Source organism: Drosophila biarmipes, chromosome 3R (assembly GCF_025231255.1).
Source record: "Drosophila biarmipes strain raj3 chromosome 3R, RU_DBia_V1.1, whole genome shotgun sequence".
Lineage (NCBI taxonomy): Eukaryota > Metazoa > Arthropoda > Insecta > Diptera > Drosophilidae > Drosophila > Drosophila biarmipes.
This window is the reverse complement of record NC_066616.1, coordinates 31,755,729-31,778,797: the sequence shown is the minus strand read 5'-3', so window position 1 is coordinate 31,778,797 and position 23,069 is coordinate 31,755,729. Positions and strand designations below refer to the sequence as shown.

Below are 23,069 nucleotides of genomic sequence, written 5' to 3'. Positions count from 1 at the left end.
GGATTCCATCAAACAGCTGATTGTGGACTACAAAAATCTGGGCGGGAAATTCAAATTATTATACTGTATGAAACTTACACCCAATTAAATAAAATCACTGCTTAGTTTCAACAAAATTTGGCATCTTTTTTATTCGCATTAGCAAAAATAAAGCTTTCCTTCCTTCCTTACAAATGGTAAATAAATACATGGATTCAGTGTTTTGTTTTGTTTTGATGGGCCCGACAAGTGCCTGGCCAGGAATATTTATAGGACCACTGCATTGGAATCTGCAATCCTAGTCCTCCTTAACGGTAAAGGAGTGCGTGAGGCCCTCGTAGGGATACTTTCCGCCCAGGATGTACTTGTACTCCCCGGAATGCCGGATGCGATACTCCCCGGGGAGGGTCTGCGGACTGATGTCCCAGTAGATCTCCATTTCGCTGAAGCCCAGGATCGTGTTGGTTCGGTGCCAGATCATTCTGAAAAGTATATACCTCGGGTCAATAGATTCTTTATTAAGATCAGGGGGTATTACTCACTTCGTCTCCCAACTGGCGTCCGTGTAGGCCACCTTCCAGCGATCCTCGTTGATCTTGCGCTCTATGGTGAAGTAGGTCTTCTCGGTGAAGAGGTTGTTCCTGGGATTTCCGGATATATAGGTGACCTTCACGGTCTCATTGATGCCGTACTCCTTGTTGGGCTGTGTTTTAACATAGCCAAAGTCCGTGTTTATGGGGTGCCCGTCGAAGAGAACTCCGGTATTCAGCGACAACATCACGTCATTCATATAGGGCGGACTTGGGCCCGCATCCACGGTCTCGTTCCGCATCATTGCCTTGGTCAGGCGCTCGAAGACGTCCATATATATGGAGTGGGTGTGGGGCCCGAAGATCGTGGAGGCGGCCTCGTAACGCTGCGCCTGGTACTCCTCCGGGGTCACCGTGTAACTGGTGTATATATTCGACAGTCCGGCGATGATCACCTCGGTGTCCACACCTCCGGCGGCGGAGGCAGCTGCTCGGATCTGGTTGCGAAGACGTCGTCCAGCCATCGTGGTGAACTCACAGGGCACGGCGGCCAGGATCACATCACCGATCTTTATGAGCTGATCGGATACTATCTTGGGCTGCCACTCGTAGGGGAAGGTGGCCTAAAGTTGGGGTAAAATAAGTGTTAAATTAGTTTTAAATGCTCTTAAGACTGTGATTTATATTTAATCATTTTTTAGATTTTAGTTTAAGACGGTATAAAATGTTGACCCTGTAACCTCGTTTAAGCTTAATTACCCCCGATTCAAAACAAACAAATACGGGGATTGTCTAAAAAATGTGCTAACGACATCATAAAAATGGAAAACCTTTCGCTTTTAGGATGCATTTTGTCTAGAAGAACATGTTAAAAAGAGAGATGTCTCAGATGTTGAATATTGAAATAGAAGTCGTTTGTTGTTGAAAATTTGAGTAAATAATTTTTAACCAACACAAAAAGTTTTTAAATTTTATAGAAATATAAAGTGGCATACTTTTGGGCGCGTCAGGAAATTAATAGATGAATTTAGTTATAAAGGTTACAGAACTACTCACCCTTCCAGTGGCCAAAAGAATTGGCTTGGGTTCGTGGCACTTGATGTCCTCCTGCGTGGGAGCAGCGATAAAGTCACGGACAAAGTTCCACATGGGGTTATCCGTGGTGGTTCCCTGCTCGAAACTGAAGGCCCCGGGTCCATCGGTGGTTCCCGCAGCAAAACTGTAGCCCATGGCGGGCTGACAACCCCTGACCTTGTCGATCTTCCTGCTCAGCGGGTTGTAGGTGCTGCCATTGTAGTTGGGCATGTCCACGAACTGGTGGATGAACCTCACATCGCCGGTGACCTCCCGAGCCGTGGACTCCTGGCTCTGTTCGTTGAGCAATCCCAGGGCAGCGTCCGCCAGTCGCTGACCCAAAATCTGGGTGCTCTCGAACATATCCTTGCCGGGTCCCGAGGCGAAGCATTCTCCTTCGCCAGAGGGACAACGCGAGGTCAGCAGGTCACATTCGTTGCCGGAAATCGAGCACTTGGGCCCCATTATGTTGGGGGACACATCTCCGAGATTGGAGGAGCAGAAGGCGCCCACGAACTTACCCTTGCCGGGCATCTTGTTGGGGTTGTACTCCTTCTCCAGGAGCAGGGCAGCGTAGCCCACGTTGTCGCTGGTCACCAGTTTGTTGGTGTTATTCATTGAGGTGGCATGCACGGCATACCAGTTGAAGGCGCCCAGGAGGTTGTTCTCCAGATCCACGAATCTCAACTGGGTCAGGGTCTTGTCCGTGTCGTGTTCGTATTGGGCTCGCTCCTCGGCGGGATTTCTCAGGTAGGACGAGGGTGAGCGGTTGATATTCACATTTAGCACTGTGGTCTTCGACAGGAAGATGCGACCATCCACCAGGTTGTCCGTGGCTCTTTTAATGCACTAAGAAAATCAAAAAAAAATATATACTTCACTCTGAGGTTGTTGTTTGATACAATACCCACCAAGTACAGGCCCTGAGCCATCACCTCGAAGGTCTGGGGCACAAAGCCAAGGATGGAGATATCGTAGAGCAGGTGCATGAGGAAGCCTCCAGGAGCTCCGTGGGTGTGGGTGCCACTGATGGCCACATTGTCATTGTGGTACAGGTTTCCATAGCGCGCCTGCAGGCGCTTTATCACCTCCCTCTTCAAACCGTAGCCCATCATTCCCGCATCCGCACTCACGAAGGCCACTCGGTTGCCCTTCTCGTCCTCCACCACGAAGGCGCGGGCAAATACCCGGGTGTGGATGCCACGACCCACCTGCTTGATGTTGGCATAGCCCATCTGCCAAGGAGATTCACGAATAAGATCGTATAAGGCTAGGAGGTGCTACGGAGATACTCACGAAATTGATCTCCACTGGCGGTCCTGTGATGTCCGCTCGGCCCACGCCCACTTTGTAGGTGGCACTGGCCAGTCCGCACAGGGAACTCAGGGCCAAAAGAGCCAAGAAGGCTGCCTTGCCAATGGCCATTTTTGACATTGGGGCTCTTAACTTAAATCTGAAAATAACACATATGCATTTATATATTAGATATTGAAAATACTGGTTTTTATATAGAATTACTTGTTGCCTAATCACTAGCCTTTCGTGTTTAATATGATTTGATATGATTTCAAAAATAAGCAAAACATTTTTACCACCATGATTAAAAGCAATATACTTTTAATTACTGCCAGGTTTTGAAGCAATTATTTAAAGCGAGACCCAAAGTTTAACCACATTTTCAGCAATTATTAACTAATGGGCGCAAATCCTAGTCATGGGCATTTATGACTTTTTAATGTGTTTGAATAAATAATAACAGCGCGATAAAAGCAATACAGCTGAAAATTAACTGGCTGTTAGGAAAACTTGTTAATGTGACATATATTTAAATTTCTTGAAATTTGTAATTGAATAAGATACTTTTTTTCACTTTTCTTTGAGTTCTGATCAGGGAATGTTCCGACCGTTTGCCCTTTAAGCATTAATTTCTACAATCTCTATTTAACCAAATGAAAAACGCAGAAGTGTAGACCCCCGTTTTGATTTTGCAATCCTATCATGTATTGCAAATATCTGCAACAAAACCCGGTGATTATGAAATGGTTACTCGCCAGACGGTTGGACAGCTGGATTTGAGCCGATCCAAAGTGATCCACCCAGCCCCATCTATCAATCGGTTGTAGATAAAGCGACAATGCAAATTCCCCCTCGGACATTGGCAATCGCACTTCGGCTGCGACCTCCAGCAGACCCATCGACAATGGCACTAGCAATAACAATAACAGTCCGAGTGGCAATAACAATAATAATAATAACAAAGCAAACAAGCGACCCGCAGTTGCAAGATGACAGCCGGGGGATCTCTTATCAGTGGCTGAGTTCGGTTTTCGGAACCGGTTTTTATCAGTTGCGAAAGCCAAGCGGCTTCTTCAGGGGCTCAGTGGTTGCTATACAGCTGGGGTCAAGATAATAGAATCACTCAACATACATTAATAATTCTAATTAATTTTAATACGTTTTTTTATATACTATCAACCAATAATTTTTGTATTTGTTAGTTAATTTATAGTCTTTTGTCAGGTTTCAAGCCACTGGTAGCCCATTTTTCCTCTGTGTAATACAGTTCTTCTGTTTTCTGCATTGCTTTTCAAACTGATAAACACATTGAGCACATGTGGTATCCTATCCTGAATGCTTTAGAGTATCTTTTTGAAACCAAAAGTAGTTGGGGAGTGGAAACTGCCTCGCATCAGCACGTCTCGCCTCCCATTTTTTCCTATTTTTCCGCCTGCTTTTGTTTCGAAGCCAATGATGAATCGACTTCTTTTGTATGCGAACTGGGTTCCACATAGAACACTCTGTTCTCTTTGTATTTTTCGGATTCCCGCAAAAGGCGTTAAGTAGGAAATCGAGTGGGTAATTGCCGTGCATGTAAAGCAGTCCCAAAGACCGAGCCACCTGACCGATCCGCCCCGATCCGATCCCCATTATTTGTCGTACACTTTGCATAATTTACACACCACGGGCCTGACATTGAAAATTACGAACGAAAATTAAATAAATATGCTCGGCTATAAACAGCGGAATAAACTATCAGCTGCAGGGCCACCGCGCAAGATACAAAGATACACAGATACAAGATACAAATGGGCCGGCAAACACGTATCTTTTGTGCGGATTTCGATTTCGGATACTTTTGCAATCCGCCGGAGGCTCGAAAATGTAGCGCACACCAAAAAGTGGAAAAGAGAGCAATCAAACTATATGGAAATGCAAAAGTATCTCTTGGATACGGGCCGCCAAACGCTGATCGCCGGACAAACGCGCCAATTGAGCAAATTACAGAAGATTTCGTTTGATGGGTCTTTTATAAGATGAGTAGGTACACATACGAATCGCTGGCTGAGGTTACTTGCACTGATTTAGGGATGCTTGGACTTGTTTTTTGAGGGTTATGCAATGTGAACTCCTTTCTTCGCACTGGCTTACTAGCCTTGCCACTCACATTGACGGTTTAAACTTGGCTAGACTGCAATTGTACTGATTATATATGTATTTTGCGCTTATCACACGCTCTTTATCTGCCCAATTAATGGATAATGTGCAGCACTTGCAGTTGCAGTTCGGCGCTTGTCGATGCCAAAACCGATTTCAAAACACGCTGGGCCCCACTATTTCGATTTATTTATCTTTCCACGAACGCGACAGTTTGTTTTTTACTTGTCTTCCCCTCCCCCGAAAAACGAAACTATCTGGAAATGGAACCGAAAAAACGAGATATCCGTGGGATTGCCGCCCGCTTTGCGCCCAAGTTGGCACTCGACTGATCGGATCGAGCCAGGCCAGACTCAAATTCAGACCGAACCTGAGCCGCGGACTTCGGCTCTCGGCTCTTGCATCTGTGAATGGGTTTTCGGCTCTGCGGTTGTAGGTTTTTTGGGTGCTTTACGGGCGAGCAATCCGTCAGTTGGTCAGTCGACCAAGTGGTCAATCTTGATCAGTGCCTCGCACTCTCACTGCCTATGTAAATATTAGTTGGAACTCTAGTTCGACAATTATTATAACAATTTTAAATTATACATTTTTCTGAAGGGTTGAATCATCAGAGAAATATACCACATATCTATATATACATATTTAGCTAAATCTTAAGGGTTATCAGAACTATTTCCCTTTCAATCCAAATAAAAGTTTATTTTAATATTCCACATTAAATGGATCAGAAAAAGTTCACCTAATGTTTATCTTATAAGAGTATCCACCTTGAGCCTGCCCAAAATTCCCACCTGCACTGTTGGTTTTGCCCGATCTGCATGCTTTAAATAATCCACCGATAGCTTATCATATCGGCTCGTTAGTTTCCGCAGATCAGGGGCCTTAGATTGGGCCACACTTAGTGCCTAAAGCGGTGGGTAAACAAGTGCGCACTTTGACTCCAGCAAACAAGATATTTTCGCACCAGTCCCAGGTATTTCTACGGATAATTGCTTCAAAATTGGTATTATTAACTCACCCGCGAAATAAGGTTCCTGCCGACTTCTTTCGGGATCGACCCACGCGCTACTACTGAATGGGCACCCATGAGATTTTCCACAATCGATCCAGCCGAGGGGTCTTTTAAATAACCATTCGATAAGGTCCAACTATCGCTTTACTTCGAGTATATTGCCCAGATTAGCCGTGTTTTATTTGCAGCGATACGGATTAAGTAGGTGCAATTGGAGGGGAATATAAGGTTTTTGGAAATACGAATTTGCAACGTACTATAAGAAGGCTTTAATCAAAGACTTGGATTAGGTAAGACCGAAGTAAGTCAAGAACCAATTGAAAATATTAAGGACAACAACATTATAAGACTGAGTGTGAGTTGTTAAGCTCGTGTAAGGTATGTGTAAATATACATATAATTATATATACACATATAAAAAAAACATTCTCTAAATATAAACAAAAAATTTAAGAACACGATTTTTATAAAAATAAAAGCAATCGAAATTATTCGCTTAAGTTGGTAAGTTTTTATTCAAAACAGAACGATTTTAATTATAAAAAACTTGACACACAACAAAATAAGTAGTTTAGATTGTAACTAGAATGCGGTAAAATATGTCCTAACGTGAAAATAAAAATAAAATATTGGTTTAATCATATTTTACATATATGTATAAGGTATTTAAACAAGGAAACATATTAAGGGAGACATCTTAAGTAACTAAAAAAACTTAATTTTCAAGCATTCACCATTTTAACTAGCCCAAAGACAAAGTAGTCAAAACTTTTTAAACACCAAAAGTTATTCAAATAGCAACCATAAATTCAAAAAGTAACGTTCGTTTCGCAGCGGGCAGTTGAGTAATCGATGCCACTCTCGATAAGTATCGTTACGGCATCGATGACCGTGGCATCGCGCACAGCTGGGCGAACAGCTGTTGTCAGCTTTTTCAGAGGACGCCACCTGCGTAATTATGAGTAATTCTGCACGCAATAAGATTGCGGAACAGCGTTGAACTGGCAGCCAAGAGTGCGTCCCATCCGCGCGAGCAACAACCCAAGAGGATAGGCCAAGGACCCCGTGACAGCAGACAGAGGAACCCGGACAAGGAGCTGGAACTGGAGCAGAAGCAAGTGAAGCCATGTCGAAGGCTGTGAACAACATGAGCATGGGCGTCGTGGAGCCGCAGGAGCGGATGAAGCACCTGTCGCACTGCGGCAACCTCATCGAGGTGGACAAGAACATGCCAGTCACACGGTGCGTAGTCCTTCCATTCCAGGGCCAATCGGCCCCCAAGGATGCGACCTTGCCCGCCAAGGTCCTCTGGGTTCTCAGGTCCTCACACTCGCTCACCCGCCGAATGTCCTTGCAGGTACTACCGCTCGGGCACCGAGATGCTGCGCATGGCCAATGTTTACCTGCGGGAGGGCAACCACGAGAACGCCTTCATCCTCTACTTGCGCTACATGACCCTCTTCATCGAGAAGATCCGCCAGCACCCGGATTACGGCAGCGTCAAGGCCGAGGTGCGGGACATCAACAGGAAGATCAAGGACGAGATCATGCCCACGACGGAGAAGCTGCGGGCCAAGCTGCTGACCCACTACCAAAGGGAGTACGAGCAGTTCCTGGCCAGCAAGGAGGCGGAACGGGTCAAGGAGCTGGAGCGCGAACGGGAGCGGGAAAGGGAACGCCAGCGGCAGAAGGAAAGAGAGAAGGCTGGCTCCAGTAGCATCCCATCCCTCATCCCGGCCAACCTGCACGTGCTCATCGACGAGGGCAGCCAGCCATCGGCGCCGGACTTGGGCCTGCTCGACCAGGTGGTCTACCCCAACGACTTCCCCACGGGCGCCAACCGCAGCCTGCCGGGTTCGGGACTCCTGCTGCCCGCTGCCAGCGAAGCAGCCGCCGATAAGACAGCCAAGTGAGATTCTAAGCTAAACTTTTTGTAGAAAATATTCCCAGAACACTGATCCGTCTAGTCATCCGAATACAGTCATCTGCCCTTACAAAACTCACAGTCGAACTTTGGAAATAATGAAACCCCAAGAATTTCTGTAACGTGTCACCGCACAGTACGGGTGCAATTCTATATGGTCAGCATATCTTGCCCTTCCACAATTTATAAACTGCATGCCGCTTATTCGAGGTTTGAAATGGGACACCTCAAACAAACATAGGGCCTAGGCTTGCTTATCGAACGATCGTTGGCTATAAAGCGATCCCACTTTGATTACCTTGATAAGCAAACTGATAGTTTCGCCAAACAGTTAGACGACCTTATCTATACGACTTTAGGGTTTTTTCGCGATTCGATCATTTGAAAAGATTGTGTTTTTCCATAAATTTAATATTCAGAGTCTAAAGTATTCCCATTGATAAACATTACTCATTTCTCCAGCTCTAAACCTAGCTTCGATCGCAACCAGAAGCCGTCGTACAACCGCACGGATTCCCTACTGGCGGGCTCCCTGCGCATAGTAAACGTGCCCGGCGACACGATGGAGGTGTTCCTGAAGCTGGCGCATGCCAACACCTCGAAGAACATCGAGACTTGCGGTGTGCTGGCTGGTCATCTGTCCCAGAACCAGCTGAACATCACGCACATCATCACGCCGCAGCAGCAAGGAACTCCGGATAGCTGCAACACGATGCACGAGGAGCAGATATTCGATGTGCAGGATCAGATGCAGCTGATAACGCTGGGTTGGATTCATGTGGGTGTCTCCTGTGCCATTGTTATCACCCGTTTAACTTTAAAATACTCTTCCCTTGCAGACCCATCCCACTCAGACTGCGTTTTTGTCCTCCGTTGACCTGCATACGCACTGCTCCTATCAGATCATGATGCCGGAAGCCCTGGCCATTGTGTGTGCCCCAAAGTACAATACGTGAGTCATCGCATGAGTCACTTGGGATAGACCCTGCTTATCTGGAATCCTTATCTCCACCTTGCAGCACTGGTTTCTTTATACTAACGCCGCACTACGGACTCGACTACATTGCCCAGTGCCGTCAGTCGGGCTTTCATCCGCATCCCAATGACCCGCCGCTGTTCATGGAGGCGCAGCACATCCGGATGGACAACCAGGCCAAGATTAAGGTCATCGATCTGCGGAGATAGTCACTCGACAGCCAAAGTCAGCAGATCCAGCAATAGCTCCAGTTTCGGGTGTCAAACGTGATTAACCAAGGAAATTACAGAGATTTAGGCAGATAGAGAGAGTAACTATTTTCGGCTAACAGAGAAATATGTATTTTTGCAAGCTGTTGATCCCGGGGATCGTCTATACATCACTTTTAGCACTCGGCGGCATTTGTTGTTGTTTATTGCGTTCCGGCCTTTCCGTTCGTTGCATTCTTTCACTTAAGAACCCCAATGTGATTTTCAATTGTGGCTTACCCTGCGTTCGTTACTACCTATTGTAAACCTATATTTAATTTGTTAGGCAGTTGTCGGCGGGGGAACCCCCGGCAGTCTCACACACAGCTTACAGTGCAAACTATTCGGGGCGCTCCGGAGAGGAGGCGCGTCCTTCTATGGCTTACTACTTGCGATAACCTGTTGTTCAAAGACGAATCATCATGAAATGCTATTATTAAACTGTGCATGCTTACTATTGTACTAAACTGAATAAATATTTATGACTACTGGTTTATGGTTGCCCATATTTTCGGTCTTAATGGTTATTGCTAACATAAAATCAGTTTTTCCAGAGGTAGTTAATTCAGGAGCTAAAGATGCCAAATGTGCTGCTGTTTTTGTGGAACCTCTTTATATAGTAGGTCTCAAAATGGTTCCTTGGATATTTCCGGTTCCTCTCTTAAAAGTAGAAACTCTTGCCGACAGGTGGCGCTTCGATTTCCGACACAGCTCAGCTGGGAAATTTCCCTATGTAAATTATTTACATTTTTCGCTGCAGATGAACAGCTGTAGCTCAATGAATTATATATTAAATTGCTAGAATAAAAAATAAATTAAACACAGAACATATTTAATATTATATGAAAACACACCATATTTATTTATATTATTCTTTCTTCTTCTCGACATTCTTACGGACCTCAAGGGGTGGTTATGTTAAAATTTCCCTCGAGTCACAACATTTCCCGCCGCAACCACCTTTTGGAGCTCTGTTAACCCATGTTTTCCATGTTGTCATCCAGTTTAGCGCGTTTTCTCGTCCGGCACGGTCCTGTTTTCCGAGGTGTTCCCAGTGCAGCAGCTGTCGCCCACAACCATCTGGGTGCATTTGAGGAGCAGGAACCCGTACGGAGTTGAGTGCAAGTGTTAAGCCGACGCGAGTCGAATTACCCGCAATACAGCGGAATTAAGTGCGTAAAAATCGATAAAGGAGCAGCGCCTTGTGATTCGCCCACCTGGGGTCAGGTGGAAACTCCCCGCCCCCAACCCAGCTGGATTTCCCGGGGCCAAAAGCCAGAGCCGTTTCAGCCACCCGCAGAGCCGCTGATAATGCCAATGCACATCCCGCTTCCGTTTAATTGGATCCCCACTCTGCCAGTCGCCCGATGCCAGGAAGTAAGTGCACTTGGTCGGAGCTTAGCCTTTGTCTTGCGTCGAATCCCAATCCTCTGGCCTCATCAAGTGGGCGCCAGCCTGCGCTTTAATTACCAGAGCCACCCCCCGAAGGGGCAACACCCACGCCCGCCCTGCCACCCAGAGGCGGCGGATTAGGTGCTCGGATCTAAAAATAAGTGCGGCTGGAAAAGGAATGAAAAGAGCAAAAGTGCCGACGGGCGGAAAGCATAAACAAGCTAAACGGGGAAATTATAAGATACCCATTAATGAGGAAGAGTCCTAAGCATTAAAATACATAATTTCCACATTTTAATATTTTGTGGAAGGAAAAGAAAAAATTAACTTTTGCTTTTTTTCATGATTTCCGATAATATTAACAGCTCATATTACTTCTTTGAAGCAAGGGTGGCTTAAAGTTCGTTACGAAAAGTTAGTGACATGGGTTCCCCATTAAAGAAATAGGATTTTTGTTTTCAACAATCCAACAAGTGGATAGATTTGTTCATCCTCAACTTATTCTTTATTGCCAAAATCCATTAACTCTATTTCATGGAAAGCCTTCACCCTTCAGCACAAGCGGATTACCCTTCTCAAGCATTTAAAAGCAGGGCAATTGAGAAATAAGGGTTCTTGATCGAAAAGAGCTGGGCTGGCAGATATAAATTGACAGCAGTGTTTTCCGCAGCCATCATCCATCATTGTTAAACCGAAAGTGTAGTAAAGTTGTAAACTGGGGGGCTATTTGTGTGCGACAATGCGGAAGTGGAGGTCCTTTGGCGGCGCCCGTGCTGGTGAATCCCCCAGCTGTGCCTGTCGTGCCACGGACAGGACACCCCTTCGAGGGGAAGGGAATCAGAACTGACATTTGGCCAACCTTCATAACAAGAAGGCTGTCGGTTCGTGCGGCTCTCTGCTCATGATTGGTGCCCGTAATTGTTCGTTATATTTAACAACTCCAGGTCCCCTCCCAAGAATTCGAAGGATGGCTCGGCCTTGTTAAATTCTCGTAGAGGGTGGGACAGATATTTCTCGTTCCCCAGAGCGACGTTAATAAAATGAAATTTTCTCGCTCGCCCTGCTATTTTTATACCCGCCCAAAACACGCTTCATTCACGTGGCCGCCGCAGATGGCCAACGATGCGTATACGCAATGTCTCCGCCGCTATCTTGCGTCCTGTTCTATCCCTCCTCTAGAGGGCCCTCTCTGTCGCTCTTTCAGCGTGTAATTTGCCGCAGCACGTGTTTACATTGTAAACAGAGAACCCGAGCAGCTGTGAATGAGTGCAGCCGAATTTAAGAATTTTCCCAACGTGAAATCGTCAACCACTTGGCACGCTCGAAAATTCCGACCTTGCCAGCCAGGCATGTGAATTGACAGTGGGGGTCAGCCGAATAGGAGCAATTGACGGTCTGAAAAAATGTCATTTAATTTTAACCATATATGGAGTTTAAAAATGTTGAGGTATTGTGTAGTGCTGGTTCCCCTTAAGAGCTTTAGTAGAGAATATCTTAGGTACTTAGGTAAGTTAAGGAAATTATTTATCTATTTATATTAGAAATCTTGTATAAAAACCTCTTCGGGACTCAAAAAATAATATAAAAATAATAGTAACCTCCATTTTTAATATGTAGAGTACGAATTTCAGAATTTAGCTGGGAAGGTATTTTAAATTGTTTACTTCTTTTTTATCCACTTCCTAACAAACCATCGCCGACTGTAAGTGCGATAGAGAGAGGCACCTTGAGGCCACTTAGAATGAAATTACTTCCGTGAACACATTGCACCCATGATTCGCACTGCAGTTTTCTATTATCAACTAAGTTTTTGTTTATGGGCCTAGGAACACGCCCCTTCCCGCCCACATCACACCACCCCCTTAAAGTCTGTGCCGTGGACAGTGGCAGCGACTGTTTATTGTTTATTGTGAAATGGCAGTGCCCGGGCAAAAACAATAACAAGCCGAAATGAGAATCAAAATTAATATGAATCTGAAATGCAATCGCCGAGGGTTCTCTCTTACTTATTATTTTTTGCGGCGCTCTCGCTCGGTCCGCAAAGTTACTGAATGCGGGAAAAGCTCTCGGATCTATAATTCCGACAGTTCAGAATGGAAAAGCAGCGCGACGCCAGCGGATGACAGAGCGAGAACCGAGAACCGAGAACCGAGAAAATCGCGCGCGTCCCTCGATAAAAATCACTAGTCTAATTCTCTATAAATACATCCGGTTCTGCCATAGGAAATTATTATTTATTCTTCGGAAAAGCCCATAAAGTATTGAATAAGCACCCAAAAACTCGCGAGTGACAATCAAAAATCCAGCACTTTTAGTATTTTCCTAACCGACTCTTTAACTGGTGGTTAAATCTAGCGCTAAGCCAAAGGTTAGGTGAAGATAAGCGCCCGTTTAAAAAGATAAAGCGAACGTGCCCGAGGTTCGCCAAGATCCCAAAGACTTTCGACTGTGTTCATACCCATAAGTGAATATGCCAGATAAGGATGAGGTAAGGTTCCGCTGAGGAAACCAATTAACTATTGATCCGATAGCCGACCGAGTGAGGAAGTTCGCCGGCCCAGACTAATTAATATCAATAAGACCGCTAGAACGATAATACGGTAGAGATACATTACGAAACAGTCGCCAGATAAGTACTGGATATCTCGCAGAGCTTGCGGGCCAAACAATTATATAAGGAGACAAAACAATACCATTAGAGAGCTTTTCGAGCGTCCAGCGAATCACCTTCAATCCCACGGATTTGTGGCCAGTTTCCTCTGCTCACGACTTTGGAAAAGTCACCGCTATCTCAGGCCGAGATTCTCGATTCTCAGTTTGCAGTGCTCAGTCTGCAGGTGGCGATCGTTCCAGCCCATGTTCCATGTGATCTCTTTCTATATGCAACCGCTCCCGCTTTCGGACTCTCTCTGCCCCATTTGCTGTCGTCAATTAGCCAGCTGACTGCGGTCCCATGGCTCACCCTGCGTATACGTAATGGGCCGGCGGTGCAGCTGTTGCTGAGTTCCCCTTCTGCCACCCTCAATGAGAAAATTGTCGAATTTCTGTCAGTTAAATCATTGGCATTATAGTAAATCGAATTACTTTGGGTGGAGTTCCTCCGGCCCCAAGTTGTTCACTTGCCTGGGTGACTTCAGCGGGGAAATTGCCCACCCAAAAGGGCAGAAACAACGACAACCACAGCGATAATGAACAGCCGGTTTGACCTTGACGGAAATTGCAAACAAACACAAAACTTTGCCGCTCGCGCAACAAATTTCCATGAAATGCAGAGAGAAAAACCAAATTTTAATTGCTGAAAATGCTCATAATTCTATAGATATTTTTACCTTAAAATACTTATTCAGCATCATACCAATGAACATTTTTATAATGAGAGGGATTTCTTTAAGTAGGTTTTAAGAACGGATATTATTTAACTAGAATTTATAAACAGCAAATAAGTTTCAGTGCGGAAATCATGAATGAATATCCATCAGTTCTTTCTGTGTACCCACCGATACAGATACAAAGATACAGTAACAGTGACAAGCACGTGCCACTCGCTGCAGGCGGCATGGAAGGCGGGGAAATCGGGAAAGCCGGGGGAAAAGCGACCTGCGCCCGCACCCTCTGAAGACCGTGGCCAAGAAGAACTCATTATGCAAATGCAACAAAGCAGAAGTCAGGCAGAGGGGCGGACAAACAGACAAGCGGGGGCAGGGTACGAAACCCGAGCAAACAAACAAACAAATCGCTGTGGTCTGCCGTCACACGGGTCGTATGTGGAACATTTTCCGCTCGTTGGCGCTGGCCAAAAAAAAGTGAATAAAAGGAAAACACTTTCTACTGGGCATGAATATGTGAAACAGCACACAGGCACATTCGGGGGTCTACAAGTTCAGCCGGCAGTGGCAAATTGAATGGGGGCTAGAGCGGAACTTCCTTTGATTATATTCGGATTGGATTATTTCATGCCCAGTGAACCCACCAAAAGTCGATTTCACAAGGGGTAGATAGAAAAAGTGGAGTTGCTATGTAAATTTTAAATTTAATCTTCGATTTCTGTGAGTTTCGAGTGCCAGCCAAAGTAATAAATAAACAATACACATTAATTGAAAGTCCCATTGCAAACATTGCATTTAATTACCTTCTGTTGGAGCGAGAGTCCACAGGCAAGTGGCAGCTTCAATACGAACTTTATATCCTCATCAAGTGAACAATTCAATTTTCGTACTTCGCTGCTCGCAATGAATACTTGATGGCATCGCAAATTGTGCAGCAAATGGCCGGCGACGAATTCGCTTATTCCCACTGCCAATCGATTGGGAAAGGTCAATACGAGTGCGACACTTTGACGGGTGCCACAGACAGCAGCTAGAAGGGGGTATAAAACCACCGACCAGTAAATCCAATTCCAACTATACTAAACCGCAAAACAGTAGCGCACAAGAGAGGTCACTGGGGGAAATCATTAAAGGTTATCGGTTTGCCTTTTTATTTTATAAGATTTTTAGCCACTCCCTTTATTTTTCGTCTGAAATTGATTACACATCAATCAATCCTTTTTCCCCAGCGCATTTAACTTGAATCACCTGGCCAGTCCTGATTTTGACTTAATTATGCTTCAAGGATCTCAGGCCATAAATGTTTTCGTGTTTTCGCCGACTTTATAATGAAATCTGCTATTGTTTTCGCCATTTTCTGGCACAAACAAGCGCATCTGGGGAGTGGCGGACCCCCAGTAAGAAGGGGAGGCGGGGGAATTACAATTTCATCGCGTGCTAATCGCATTACGTCAATGAGGCAATTGATAAATGCCAGCGAATCGAATCGAATCGAATCGAATCGGGCGTATTGTCATCGAAGTTGAACTTGTTGTCGGAGCTGCTGACCTCTGGTGGTTGTTTACCCTGTTCTACCCATTGAGAGAGGTATGACATAGGGTATTAGATAGTTGACTCTCGGTTACCAGGTACAAGGTACATACAATAAGCAGGGGAAAGTTTCGGTGACAATTAGTACTAGATTGCACTGGGCTTGCTAATCACAACCTTATCAATACAATTTGTTTACAAATTTACTCAAAATAATTACTTAAAGCTCGCAATCCTCCATAATCACTCTTAAAATGTATTACCCTCAGATTGCATTGGGTAGTAAATTGTGGTTAAACCATTCCATAAATATGTCAAACACTTGGTAATTAGTTGTTAAATATTATCATGGAAAAACACAGAGAACTCAAAAAAAGATTTGTGTTTATTCGAATAGATGTTGCTTAAAAGTGAAGATAAAGCATAGCACTATTTGACGAGTTATCAATATGAATCTAGGATTATTAATGTATTTCAACTTAAGAATTTCATGAATAATAAATACATCATGTTTACTATAGGAATACTTATAAAAACCTATATATTACTAAATACCCCATCTCGAACTACGATTATAAAGAGCGTCGTTATAAGAGAGCTTATGATATGGTATACTCGCATACCATATAGTATGGGAAGTAAGAGTGGCGTGGCGGCCAAGGTAAAAGTTCTGCTCTCGATCTCTCTCCCAGACCCTCTCCCAGACCCGCTCCCAGTGGTTCGGCGGTGCTTCGGTGGTTCCTCGCTCGCCCGACCGCTCCACTCGCAGTTAATCGCGGAGCGGAGACGCAGTGGTGTCGACTCGAGACTCGAGCGGTTGGGACTAGATCGGTGTGCTTGGATGAGCTAATTAGATGCGGCAATTGTGCGCGGAACAACATTGAACCAGAAGTAGTCACAGCCAAAAGCAGGAATGCCACTGACCAAGAGTCTGCCAAGTGTGAGTTACATCCGCGGTCCCTGGCGACTGACACGTGTTGATTTTGCAGTCGGCTTCCAGCGGGAGAGTGCCCGAAGAGAGAGGCCCAGTGGCGGGTCGGGGAGGGTGGTTTTGGGAACCGTCTGCGAATACGAGATAGATATATTAACAGGGGGGCAGCAAACAGACAAGCCAGACCCCAATGTACGCCCTCTGTAACTGCTCCATAAGTAATTCTCCGCTTTCCCATTCTTGCAGTCCCCCACGCCTCTGAAGCGCGCCGGCACGGAAAAGTTGCGGGAGGTGTTCCTGAAGTACGCCTCCGTCCAGAAGAATGGCGAGCACTACATGACCAGCGAGGACTTCGTGCGCAAGTTCCTGGGACTCTTTTCGGAATCTGCATTTAATGACGTAAGTGCCCGGTGCCTGCCTGCACTCGCGGGTCATTGCAAGGTTATTTTGCATAGCCTGCCCGATAAGGCCGGCCATATCTTATCGCCAGATAACTCCCCTCGTGAGCGGTGGCACAGAGCTGCCTATAAACATAAATCAGTCGACTCTCTGATTCACCGCTTGACCTTGACCCACCCGCAAACAAGTGGTAGGCCACCACATAACCCGGCAATCACTGGGCCGCCGCGTGTCTAGCCGCCAACGTCACAGATTCTATTTTAATGGGTCCCCTTATCACTTTATGGTCTGAGAACCGAACGGAACCTGATCGCGGATCGTGTGTAGGTGCCCCCGCAAACTGGAACTGATTGAGCAGTCAGGTGCCGAAGTCTGGGGGCAGTTTCTTTTACGGCCCCCGTTTATCTCCCCGCTGGGGAGGCACTACCGGTCTAATGTCCAATTAAGGGGGATTAGCCTGTCACTGCGAATAACGTTATATACTGATTTTAGGAATAGTTGTAAGGCCATCTCAAAGGTGTGTCTTGATAGCTGATTGTACCTTATCAGCTCTTGGCTTTATAGTAAACAATCTTGAATCTCTATAAATGAATCCCAATAGGAATCGGTGCGCCTGCTGGCAAACATTGCGGACACCAGCAAGGATGGACTCATCTCCTTCTCCGAGTTCCAGGCCTTCGAGGGTCTGCTCTGCACTCCAGACGCCCTCTACAGGACCGCCTTCCAGCTGTTCGATCGCAAGGGCAACGGCACTGTGTCCTACGGTGAGACTAGTCCTATAAACACTTATCCCAAAACAATATAAACAATATATTGTCTCTTCGCAGCTGACTTTGCTGATGTCGTACAAAAAACCGAACTGCACTCAAAGATACCTTTCAGCCTAGACGGCCCCTTCATCAAGCGCTACTTTGGTGATGTAAGAGCAATGCAATCTATCTGCTATAAGGTCCAGTTTAATGCTGATCGCAATCTCCGTATTTTTCCCGACTTGTAGAAGAAGCAACGCCTTATCAACTATGCTGAGTTTACGCAACTGCTGCACGACTTCCACGAGGAGCACGCGATGGAGGCCTTCCGCAGCAAGGATCCAGCTGGCACTGGGTTCATCTCCCCCTTGGACTTCCAGGACATCATAGTCAACGTTAAGCGGCATTTACTGACCCCCGGCGTCAAGGACAACCTCCTCTCGGTAGCCATCTCAGGGTTCTCTTGACATGAACAGCCTCTTAGTAATGGTATCTGGAATCCAACAGGTCACTGAGGGTCACAAGGTGAGCTTCCCGTATTTCATCGCATTTACCTCGCTGCTGAACAACATGGAACTGATCAAACAAGTCTACCTGCACGCCACCGAAGGCAGTCGCACGGATATGATCACCAAGGATCAGATCCTCTACGCCGCCCAGACCATGAGCCAGATCACGCCGCTGGAGATCGACATCCTCTACCACCTGGCTGGAGCCGTCCATCAAGCAGGGTGAGTTTGCATCTAGGGATGGCTAGGGTTCTGCGTTGCCAACTTTGGATTTCAATTAGCGAAACTTACACTTTTGTTTACGTTGTATAGCCTTGGAGATGGTATTTTGATTTGCTGAACTAAATCTTTTATAGAAATATCAATAGTTTATTTAATTTACAAGTTAAGTAGTAACAAAACAGTAAAATCATTATTTTTCTATATTTTTTGTAGTCTTTATGACACTAAAGTTCACATAAATACCCCATTTTACACACCTTTCAAAGCTCTAATGTTAATGATTTTTTATACTGCCTAAATAATTAGTGCCCAGCAGCCTAAATTATCTATGATCTAATGTGATATAATTGCCAGCTTTGTCATCGTTAATCTTGTAAACACGGAATGCATTCAATTTTGATTTAATTATAAAGTATTGTTCAGGCTTAAGGGGAAAGTAGTTATAAAATGATGTTCTAAGGAGTTACTTTTTCATAGGTTACTAAAAACTAGAGTAACTGTCTGTCCGATCGTTTAGTAATAAATAATTAGTTCTTGAAAGTGCATGAGTATCTCAAGGAATCCCGCTAAAAAGTGTCACGTGATTGGTACTAACTGCTTGTTTGTATCTTTTCTCTCTCTGTGTTTCTCTTTGTTTCTCCATTTCTCTGCGCTGCACTCGCATTTCTCAAATTCTCAAAGCTGGTGGAAGCGCAGGAGAAAGATAACTCCGTGTAGGCAAGTGATCTCGTCCTTCCTTGGCCTGGTTTCTGCTTATTTATTCGTTTATGAGTCCAGTCCCAAAAGTCCCCATAACCCCGCAAACCTAACCCAGTTGGTGTCTCTTAGTTCCCCATTCGTAGTTAAAATAAATATAGAAGTAGCAACTAATTTTGATCAACTATTTCGACTCTTCAGCCGCATCGACTACAGTGACCTGAGCAACATCGCCCCCGAGCACTACACAAAGCATATGATGACGCATCGTCTGGCGGAGATCAAGGCGGTGGAGAGTCCCGCCGACCGGTCTGCCTTCATCATGGTCCTGGAGAGCTCCTACCGTTTCACCCTCGGTTCCTTTGCTGGCGGTAAGTTAGGATCGGTTAACTGATCTTTTATGATTATAATAATACTTATTTTTCTATTATTCACCCTTAGCTGTGGGCGCCACTGTGGTGTACCCCATCGATCTAGTCAAGACTCGAATGCAGAACCAGCGCGCAGGCTCCTATATCGGTGAAGTGGCCTACAGGAACTCATGGGATTGCTTCAAAAAGGTTAAAATCACCTCTTATTTTGTGAAATATATGCAGTTCTAACGATTCATCCCGCACAGGTTGTTCGTCACGAGGGTTTCATGGGTCTCTACCGAGGCCTGCTGCCCCAGCTGATGGGCGTGGCTCCCGAGAAGGCCATCAAGCTGACGGTCAACGACTTGGTGAGGGACAAGCTCACCGACAAGAAGGGCAACATTCCCACCTGGGCAGAGGTTCTGGCCGGCGGTTGTGCAGGTGCCTCGCAGGTGGTCTTCACCAATCCCCTGGAGATCGTCAAGATCCGTCTCCAGGTGGCTGGTGAGATCGCCAGTGGCGAGAAGATCCGTGCCTGGTCGGTGGTGCGGGAGCTGGGACTCTTCGGCCTCTACAAGGGCGCCAGGGCCTGTCTGCTGCGCGATGTGCCCTTCTCGGCCATCTACTTCCCGACCTACGCCCACACCAAGGCCATGATGGCCGACAAGGACGGCTACAACCACCCACTCACCTTGCTGGCCGCCGGTGCCATCGCCGGTGTCCCGGCCGCCTCCCTCGTCACGCCCGCCGACGTCATCAAGACCCGCCTCCAGGTGGTGGCCCGCTCCGGACAGACCACCTACAGCGGCGTCTGGGATGCCACCAAGAAGATCATGGCCGAGGAGGGACCCAGGGCCTTCTGGAAGGGCACTGCTGGTGAGTGGGAATGAGTCTTCTGTTAGGTTTCATAATTATACCTATTACCTTCTTCCCCAGCCCGAGTGTTCCGCTCCTCGCCGCAGTTCGGCGTGACCCTGGTGACCTACGAGCTGCTGCAGCGCCTCTTCTACGTGGACTTCGGCGGCACCCAGCCCAAGGGATCCGAGGCGCACAAGATCACCACTCCGCTGGAGAAGGCGGCGGCGACGGTGAGCACCGAGAACCTGGACCACATCGGCGGCTACCGGGCGGCCGTGCCCCTCCTGGCCGGAGTGGAGTCCAAGTTCGGACTGTACCTGCCGCGATTCGCGCGCGGAGCAGCCGCTGCCACGCCCTCGACGGCCACGGGCTCCTGATTGTACTGGCGCCACCGCCTGCCGAGCGCCACGTAGTCGAGGAGATGCAAATGGGACTGACGGGATTGGCAGGACGGGGCGCTCCGGCGGACCCGAGAAATGGGATATATTTTTTGCTAGGACGCGTTTACACAAACTACACACACACACGGAAGCACTGAGGATATTTCTAACGAGGATCAGGGAGGAGCAGCGCCGTAGCTATAGTACTATTGTATCTGAACAGCGGGGTTCGAGCCCCGGACCCTGGGCACCCGGCTCTGAGCAACTGTTTTTACCACACACCCAAGGTCAAGAGAAGTGTAAAACCATATTGAAAAAGAGCATAGAGTATCGATTCTGGCCATGGTGCATATACATACATATATTAAGGCAAGTGTAGAACTGTTTTTTGTAAACTTTGTTAACTAGTTTAAAGTCTAGAGCAACAACCAATCACTGAACGTCAACTTTTGCACTCAATGTAACTATTAAAGCGAGAAAACCTTTTAATCTTAGTACGAATTTGTTCAAAACAATTATCAAGCAAAGGAAATGCAATGAATGACCTCTTAGCTAATAAAGAATAATAAATAAAACTCAATGTTGAAAACAATCGAATTTCGCAAAGAGTGTTGTGTATCTGAGGGAAAGGGATTAGTTTCATAAGGGGTAGAAGGAGGTATCTGAGAAAGTATCTAGGTGATATTTGCTAATAGCAAAAAGTATCTGGGAGAATAAGTATCTAACAACCTAACTATTTCAATAGTTCATTTAAGAAACATGATTTAGAAAACGAAGTCAGATTTTGTCTACTCCCATTAAAAGTGACCCGTAGGCGAAGGCACCGCCCCTTGAGCGCTGCTTGCCAACTCAATCGAGCGTCTAATCATGGCCAACTGCCACTAAACAGGGTCGAAACGCATCTGATTAGAACTGTGCGATGGGTGGCCCATGCAAATCGATGTTGACAAGTTAATTTCAGGCGCTGCCCACCTGGCTTTCTGGGTTGCCCAGACTCGGTTTCGAAGTCAACAACGACTGACCGCCGACCATGACCGCCAAAAGAAACCGTTAGGGATCCGACCCCAGAAGAGGGTCTTCGCCAGGCTGCCCCAGTGACCGGGTGCACTGGACGAGATCGGTCGCCGATCACTGGTCAGCGGTGGGTTATAAAAACCTCATCGATGGAGTCGCTTTGGATGCAGTTTCAATATTGCGTTCGTCGGGTGAACAATGCGCTGTCCATCGGCTCTGATCGTAGTCCTACTTGGAGTAGTCCTGAGTGATCGTGCTGCGGCTGGCGAGGATCAGGCTGACAAATCATGGATATCCCAGCTGAGGAAGCTGCGCGGCGAGCTTCGAGACTGCTATCGATCGGGAGCTTCGCAAAGTCTGTGGTCCTGTTTCCGCTCAAGAAGCTTGCACATGTTCGAGGGCATTATGTCGTCTCCCGAGATCTCCATATACGATGGAGTGCGTCTGGTGATCGCTCCGAACATCACTGCAAATACATCCAGAGCCCAAGATGAGCGGAAGGACCTGAAGCACCTCACCTGGTTCGACCAGTTGGCCGTGAGCTTGGCCAAGGGTCTGACCACCCACACTCTGCAAGTGAACTTGGGAAAGCTAACCGAGCGGTATCTGAGTAGTGGTGGGTTTTCTCCAACTCCTATGTTATTCTTTATTGATCGCGGATACCCTTTCCCAGAGAGCTCTTCTGCGGATCCTGTGGGAAGTGCCCGGCTCAGGCGGCATCGCTATAATATGATCATCACCATGATGTTTGGAGTAACTGCCTTGGGAGCTATTCTAGTGCCCATGGGCTTCCAAATGCTGTCTATAGTGAGCGGAAAAGCTCTACTACTGGCCAAGATGGCCCTGCTCCTGGCCTCCATCAATGGTTTGAAGAGGGTGAGGGGATATAAGGATATCATAAAAACTATATTGTAATTTCTTTCCCTATTTACCATTCAAGGTTGCCAACAATGGATTACACTATGGTCTGTACCATGTTCCAGGAGAGCATTTAGGGGGTTACTATGACCGAGGTGATGTCAGCCACCCTAGAAATGTGCCCATTCCCGTGGCAGTGGCTCCCACATTGGACATGGGATTAATGTAGGATAACTTTGGAGAACAGGGGTGAAGAATATTTCTTACACCTGAAATATTTAAATAAAATTTGAAATCCTTTTGAAAACTCAGAAAAGTCTTTCCAAATCCCCAAACCTTAGCAAATAGATTCATATTTAAGAATTATATGTTTATTGTTGAGCTGCAAAAAGAGCACAATTGAAGTTCCATAAATTATGTAGAAGAGAGTCTGCTTTTAATTTCAAATAAATAAAACCCGGTTTCCTTTTGAAAGAGCTTTCCACCTAAGCTTTTCCTGGCTCTGCTTCCTGGCAATGCCCCAAGAAAACTCACCAGGAAAGCTACAAATGGGGAAAACCCAAACAGCGGCAAGTATTTCAAAAAAGTGCAATGGAAACCGAGGCAAAATATAAATATAACTTTAAGTAAAATAATAATAATAAGCAAAAGAAGAAAGAAAAAGTCCTTAAAAT

At 46.2% G+C, this 23,069-nt stretch overlaps 4 protein-coding genes across 9 annotated transcripts; 3 read left to right on the top strand and 1 right to left on the bottom strand.

Moving 5' to 3' along the window:
* Nucleotides 1-101: 101 nt before the first annotated feature.
* Nucleotides 102-6,075, bottom strand: LOC108025452 (neutral ceramidase). Of its 4 annotated transcripts, none has more exons than XM_017095953.3 (6): nucleotides 6,037-6,075; nucleotides 2,880-3,036; nucleotides 2,495-2,818; nucleotides 1,566-2,432; nucleotides 522-1,132; nucleotides 102-461 (listed from the first exon to the last, which is right to left on the bottom strand). In XM_017095953.3, the coding sequence occupies exons 2-6, from the start codon at nucleotides 3,015-3,017 to the stop codon at nucleotides 278-280; spliced, it is 2,124 nt and encodes a 707-aa protein (XP_016951442.1). In that variant the 5' UTR covers nucleotides 3,018-3,036; nucleotides 6,037-6,075; the 3' UTR covers nucleotides 102-277. The 4 variants fall into 4 exon arrangements, with proteins under 4 accessions (XP_016951442.1, XP_016951443.1, XP_016951441.1 ...); XM_017095954.3 differs by lacking the exon at nucleotides 6,037-6,075 and adding an exon at nucleotides 4,916-5,334; XM_017095952.2 differs by lacking the exon at nucleotides 6,037-6,075 and adding an exon at nucleotides 5,029-5,334.
* Nucleotides 6,076-6,820: 745 nt separating this feature from the next.
* Nucleotides 6,821-9,666, top strand: LOC108025498 (STAM-binding protein-like A). 2 transcript variants are annotated; one of them, XM_017096012.3, is made up of 5 exons: nucleotides 6,821-7,272; nucleotides 7,388-7,939; nucleotides 8,417-8,732; nucleotides 8,794-8,906; nucleotides 8,974-9,666. In XM_017096012.3, exons 1-5 carry the CDS (start codon nucleotides 7,157-7,159, stop codon nucleotides 9,137-9,139), a joined length of 1,263 nt encoding a protein of 420 aa, XP_016951501.1. In that variant the 5' UTR covers nucleotides 6,821-7,156; the 3' UTR covers nucleotides 9,140-9,666. The 2 variants fall into 2 exon arrangements, with proteins under 2 accessions (XP_016951501.1, XP_050744901.1); XM_050888944.1 differs by lacking the exons at nucleotides 6,821-7,272; nucleotides 7,388-7,939 and adding an exon at nucleotides 8,094-8,164.
* A 3,016-nt stretch (nucleotides 9,667-12,682) lies between these two features.
* LOC108025349 (calcium-binding mitochondrial carrier protein Aralar1) lies at nucleotides 12,683-21,120 on the top strand. 2 transcript variants are annotated; one of them, XM_017095809.3, is made up of 10 exons: nucleotides 12,683-13,058; nucleotides 16,604-16,756; nucleotides 17,358-17,520; nucleotides 17,584-17,675; nucleotides 17,754-17,948; nucleotides 18,013-18,236; nucleotides 19,134-19,303; nucleotides 19,374-19,492; nucleotides 19,552-20,161; nucleotides 20,222-21,120. In XM_017095809.3, exons 1-10 carry the CDS (start codon nucleotides 13,041-13,043, stop codon nucleotides 20,518-20,520), a joined length of 2,043 nt encoding a protein of 680 aa, XP_016951298.1. In that variant the 5' UTR covers nucleotides 12,683-13,040; the 3' UTR covers nucleotides 20,521-21,120. The 2 variants fall into 2 exon arrangements, with proteins under 2 accessions (XP_016951298.1, XP_016951297.1); XM_017095808.3 differs by lacking the exon at nucleotides 12,683-13,058 and adding an exon at nucleotides 16,189-16,366.
* A 615-nt stretch (nucleotides 21,121-21,735) lies between these two features.
* Nucleotides 21,736-22,624, top strand: LOC108025009 (uncharacterized). Its single transcript, XM_017095265.1, has 3 exons — nucleotides 21,736-22,153; nucleotides 22,211-22,413; nucleotides 22,478-22,624. Exons 1-3 carry the CDS (start codon nucleotides 21,736-21,738, stop codon nucleotides 22,622-22,624), a joined length of 768 nt encoding a protein of 255 aa, XP_016950754.1.
* The last annotated feature ends 445 nt before the right edge of the window (nucleotides 22,625-23,069 follow it).

Excerpts from the sequence above, each read along its gene's own strand:
- LOC108025452 (XM_017095953.3), bottom strand. The coding sequence starts at position 3,017 with ATGTCAAAAATGGCCATTGGCAAGGCAGCCTTCTTGGCTCTTTTGGCC. Across the intron at positions 2,433-2,494 it reads TGGCTCAGGGCCTGTACTTG|TGCATTAAAAGAGCCACGGA; the intron begins GTGGGTATTGTA and ends TGATTTTCTTAG. Across the intron at positions 1,133-1,565 it reads TTCTTTTGGCCACTGGAAGG|GCCACCTTCCCCTACGAGTG; the intron begins GTGAGTAGTTCT and ends CCCCAACTTTAG.
- LOC108025349 (XM_017095808.3), top strand. The coding sequence starts at position 16,340 with ATGCCACTGACCAAGAGTCTGCCAAGT. Across the intron at positions 17,521-17,583 it reads CAACGGCACTGTGTCCTACG|CTGACTTTGCTGATGTCGTA; the intron begins GTGAGACTAGTC and ends GTCTCTTCGCAG. Across the intron at positions 19,493-19,551 it reads CATGGGATTGCTTCAAAAAG|GTTGTTCGTCACGAGGGTTT; the intron begins GTTAAAATCACC and ends CATCCCGCACAG.
- LOC108025009 (XM_017095265.1), top strand. The coding sequence starts at position 21,736 with ATGCGCTGTCCATCGGCTCTGATCGTAGTCCTACTTGGAGTAGTCCTG. Across the intron at positions 22,154-22,210 it reads CGAGCGGTATCTGAGTAGTG|AGAGCTCTTCTGCGGATCCT; the intron begins GTGGGTTTTCTC and ends ACCCTTTCCCAG. Across the intron at positions 22,414-22,477 it reads CCATCAATGGTTTGAAGAGG|GTTGCCAACAATGGATTACA; the intron begins GTGAGGGGATAT and ends TTACCATTCAAG.
- LOC108025498 (XM_017096012.3), top strand. The coding sequence starts at position 7,157 with ATGTCGAAGGCTGTGAACAACATGAGCATGGGCGTCGTGGAGCCGCAG. Across the intron at positions 7,940-8,416 it reads GCCGCCGATAAGACAGCCAA|CTCTAAACCTAGCTTCGATC; the intron begins GTGAGATTCTAA and ends TCATTTCTCCAG. Across the intron at positions 8,733-8,793 it reads TAACGCTGGGTTGGATTCAT|ACCCATCCCACTCAGACTGC; the intron begins GTGGGTGTCTCC and ends CTTCCCTTGCAG.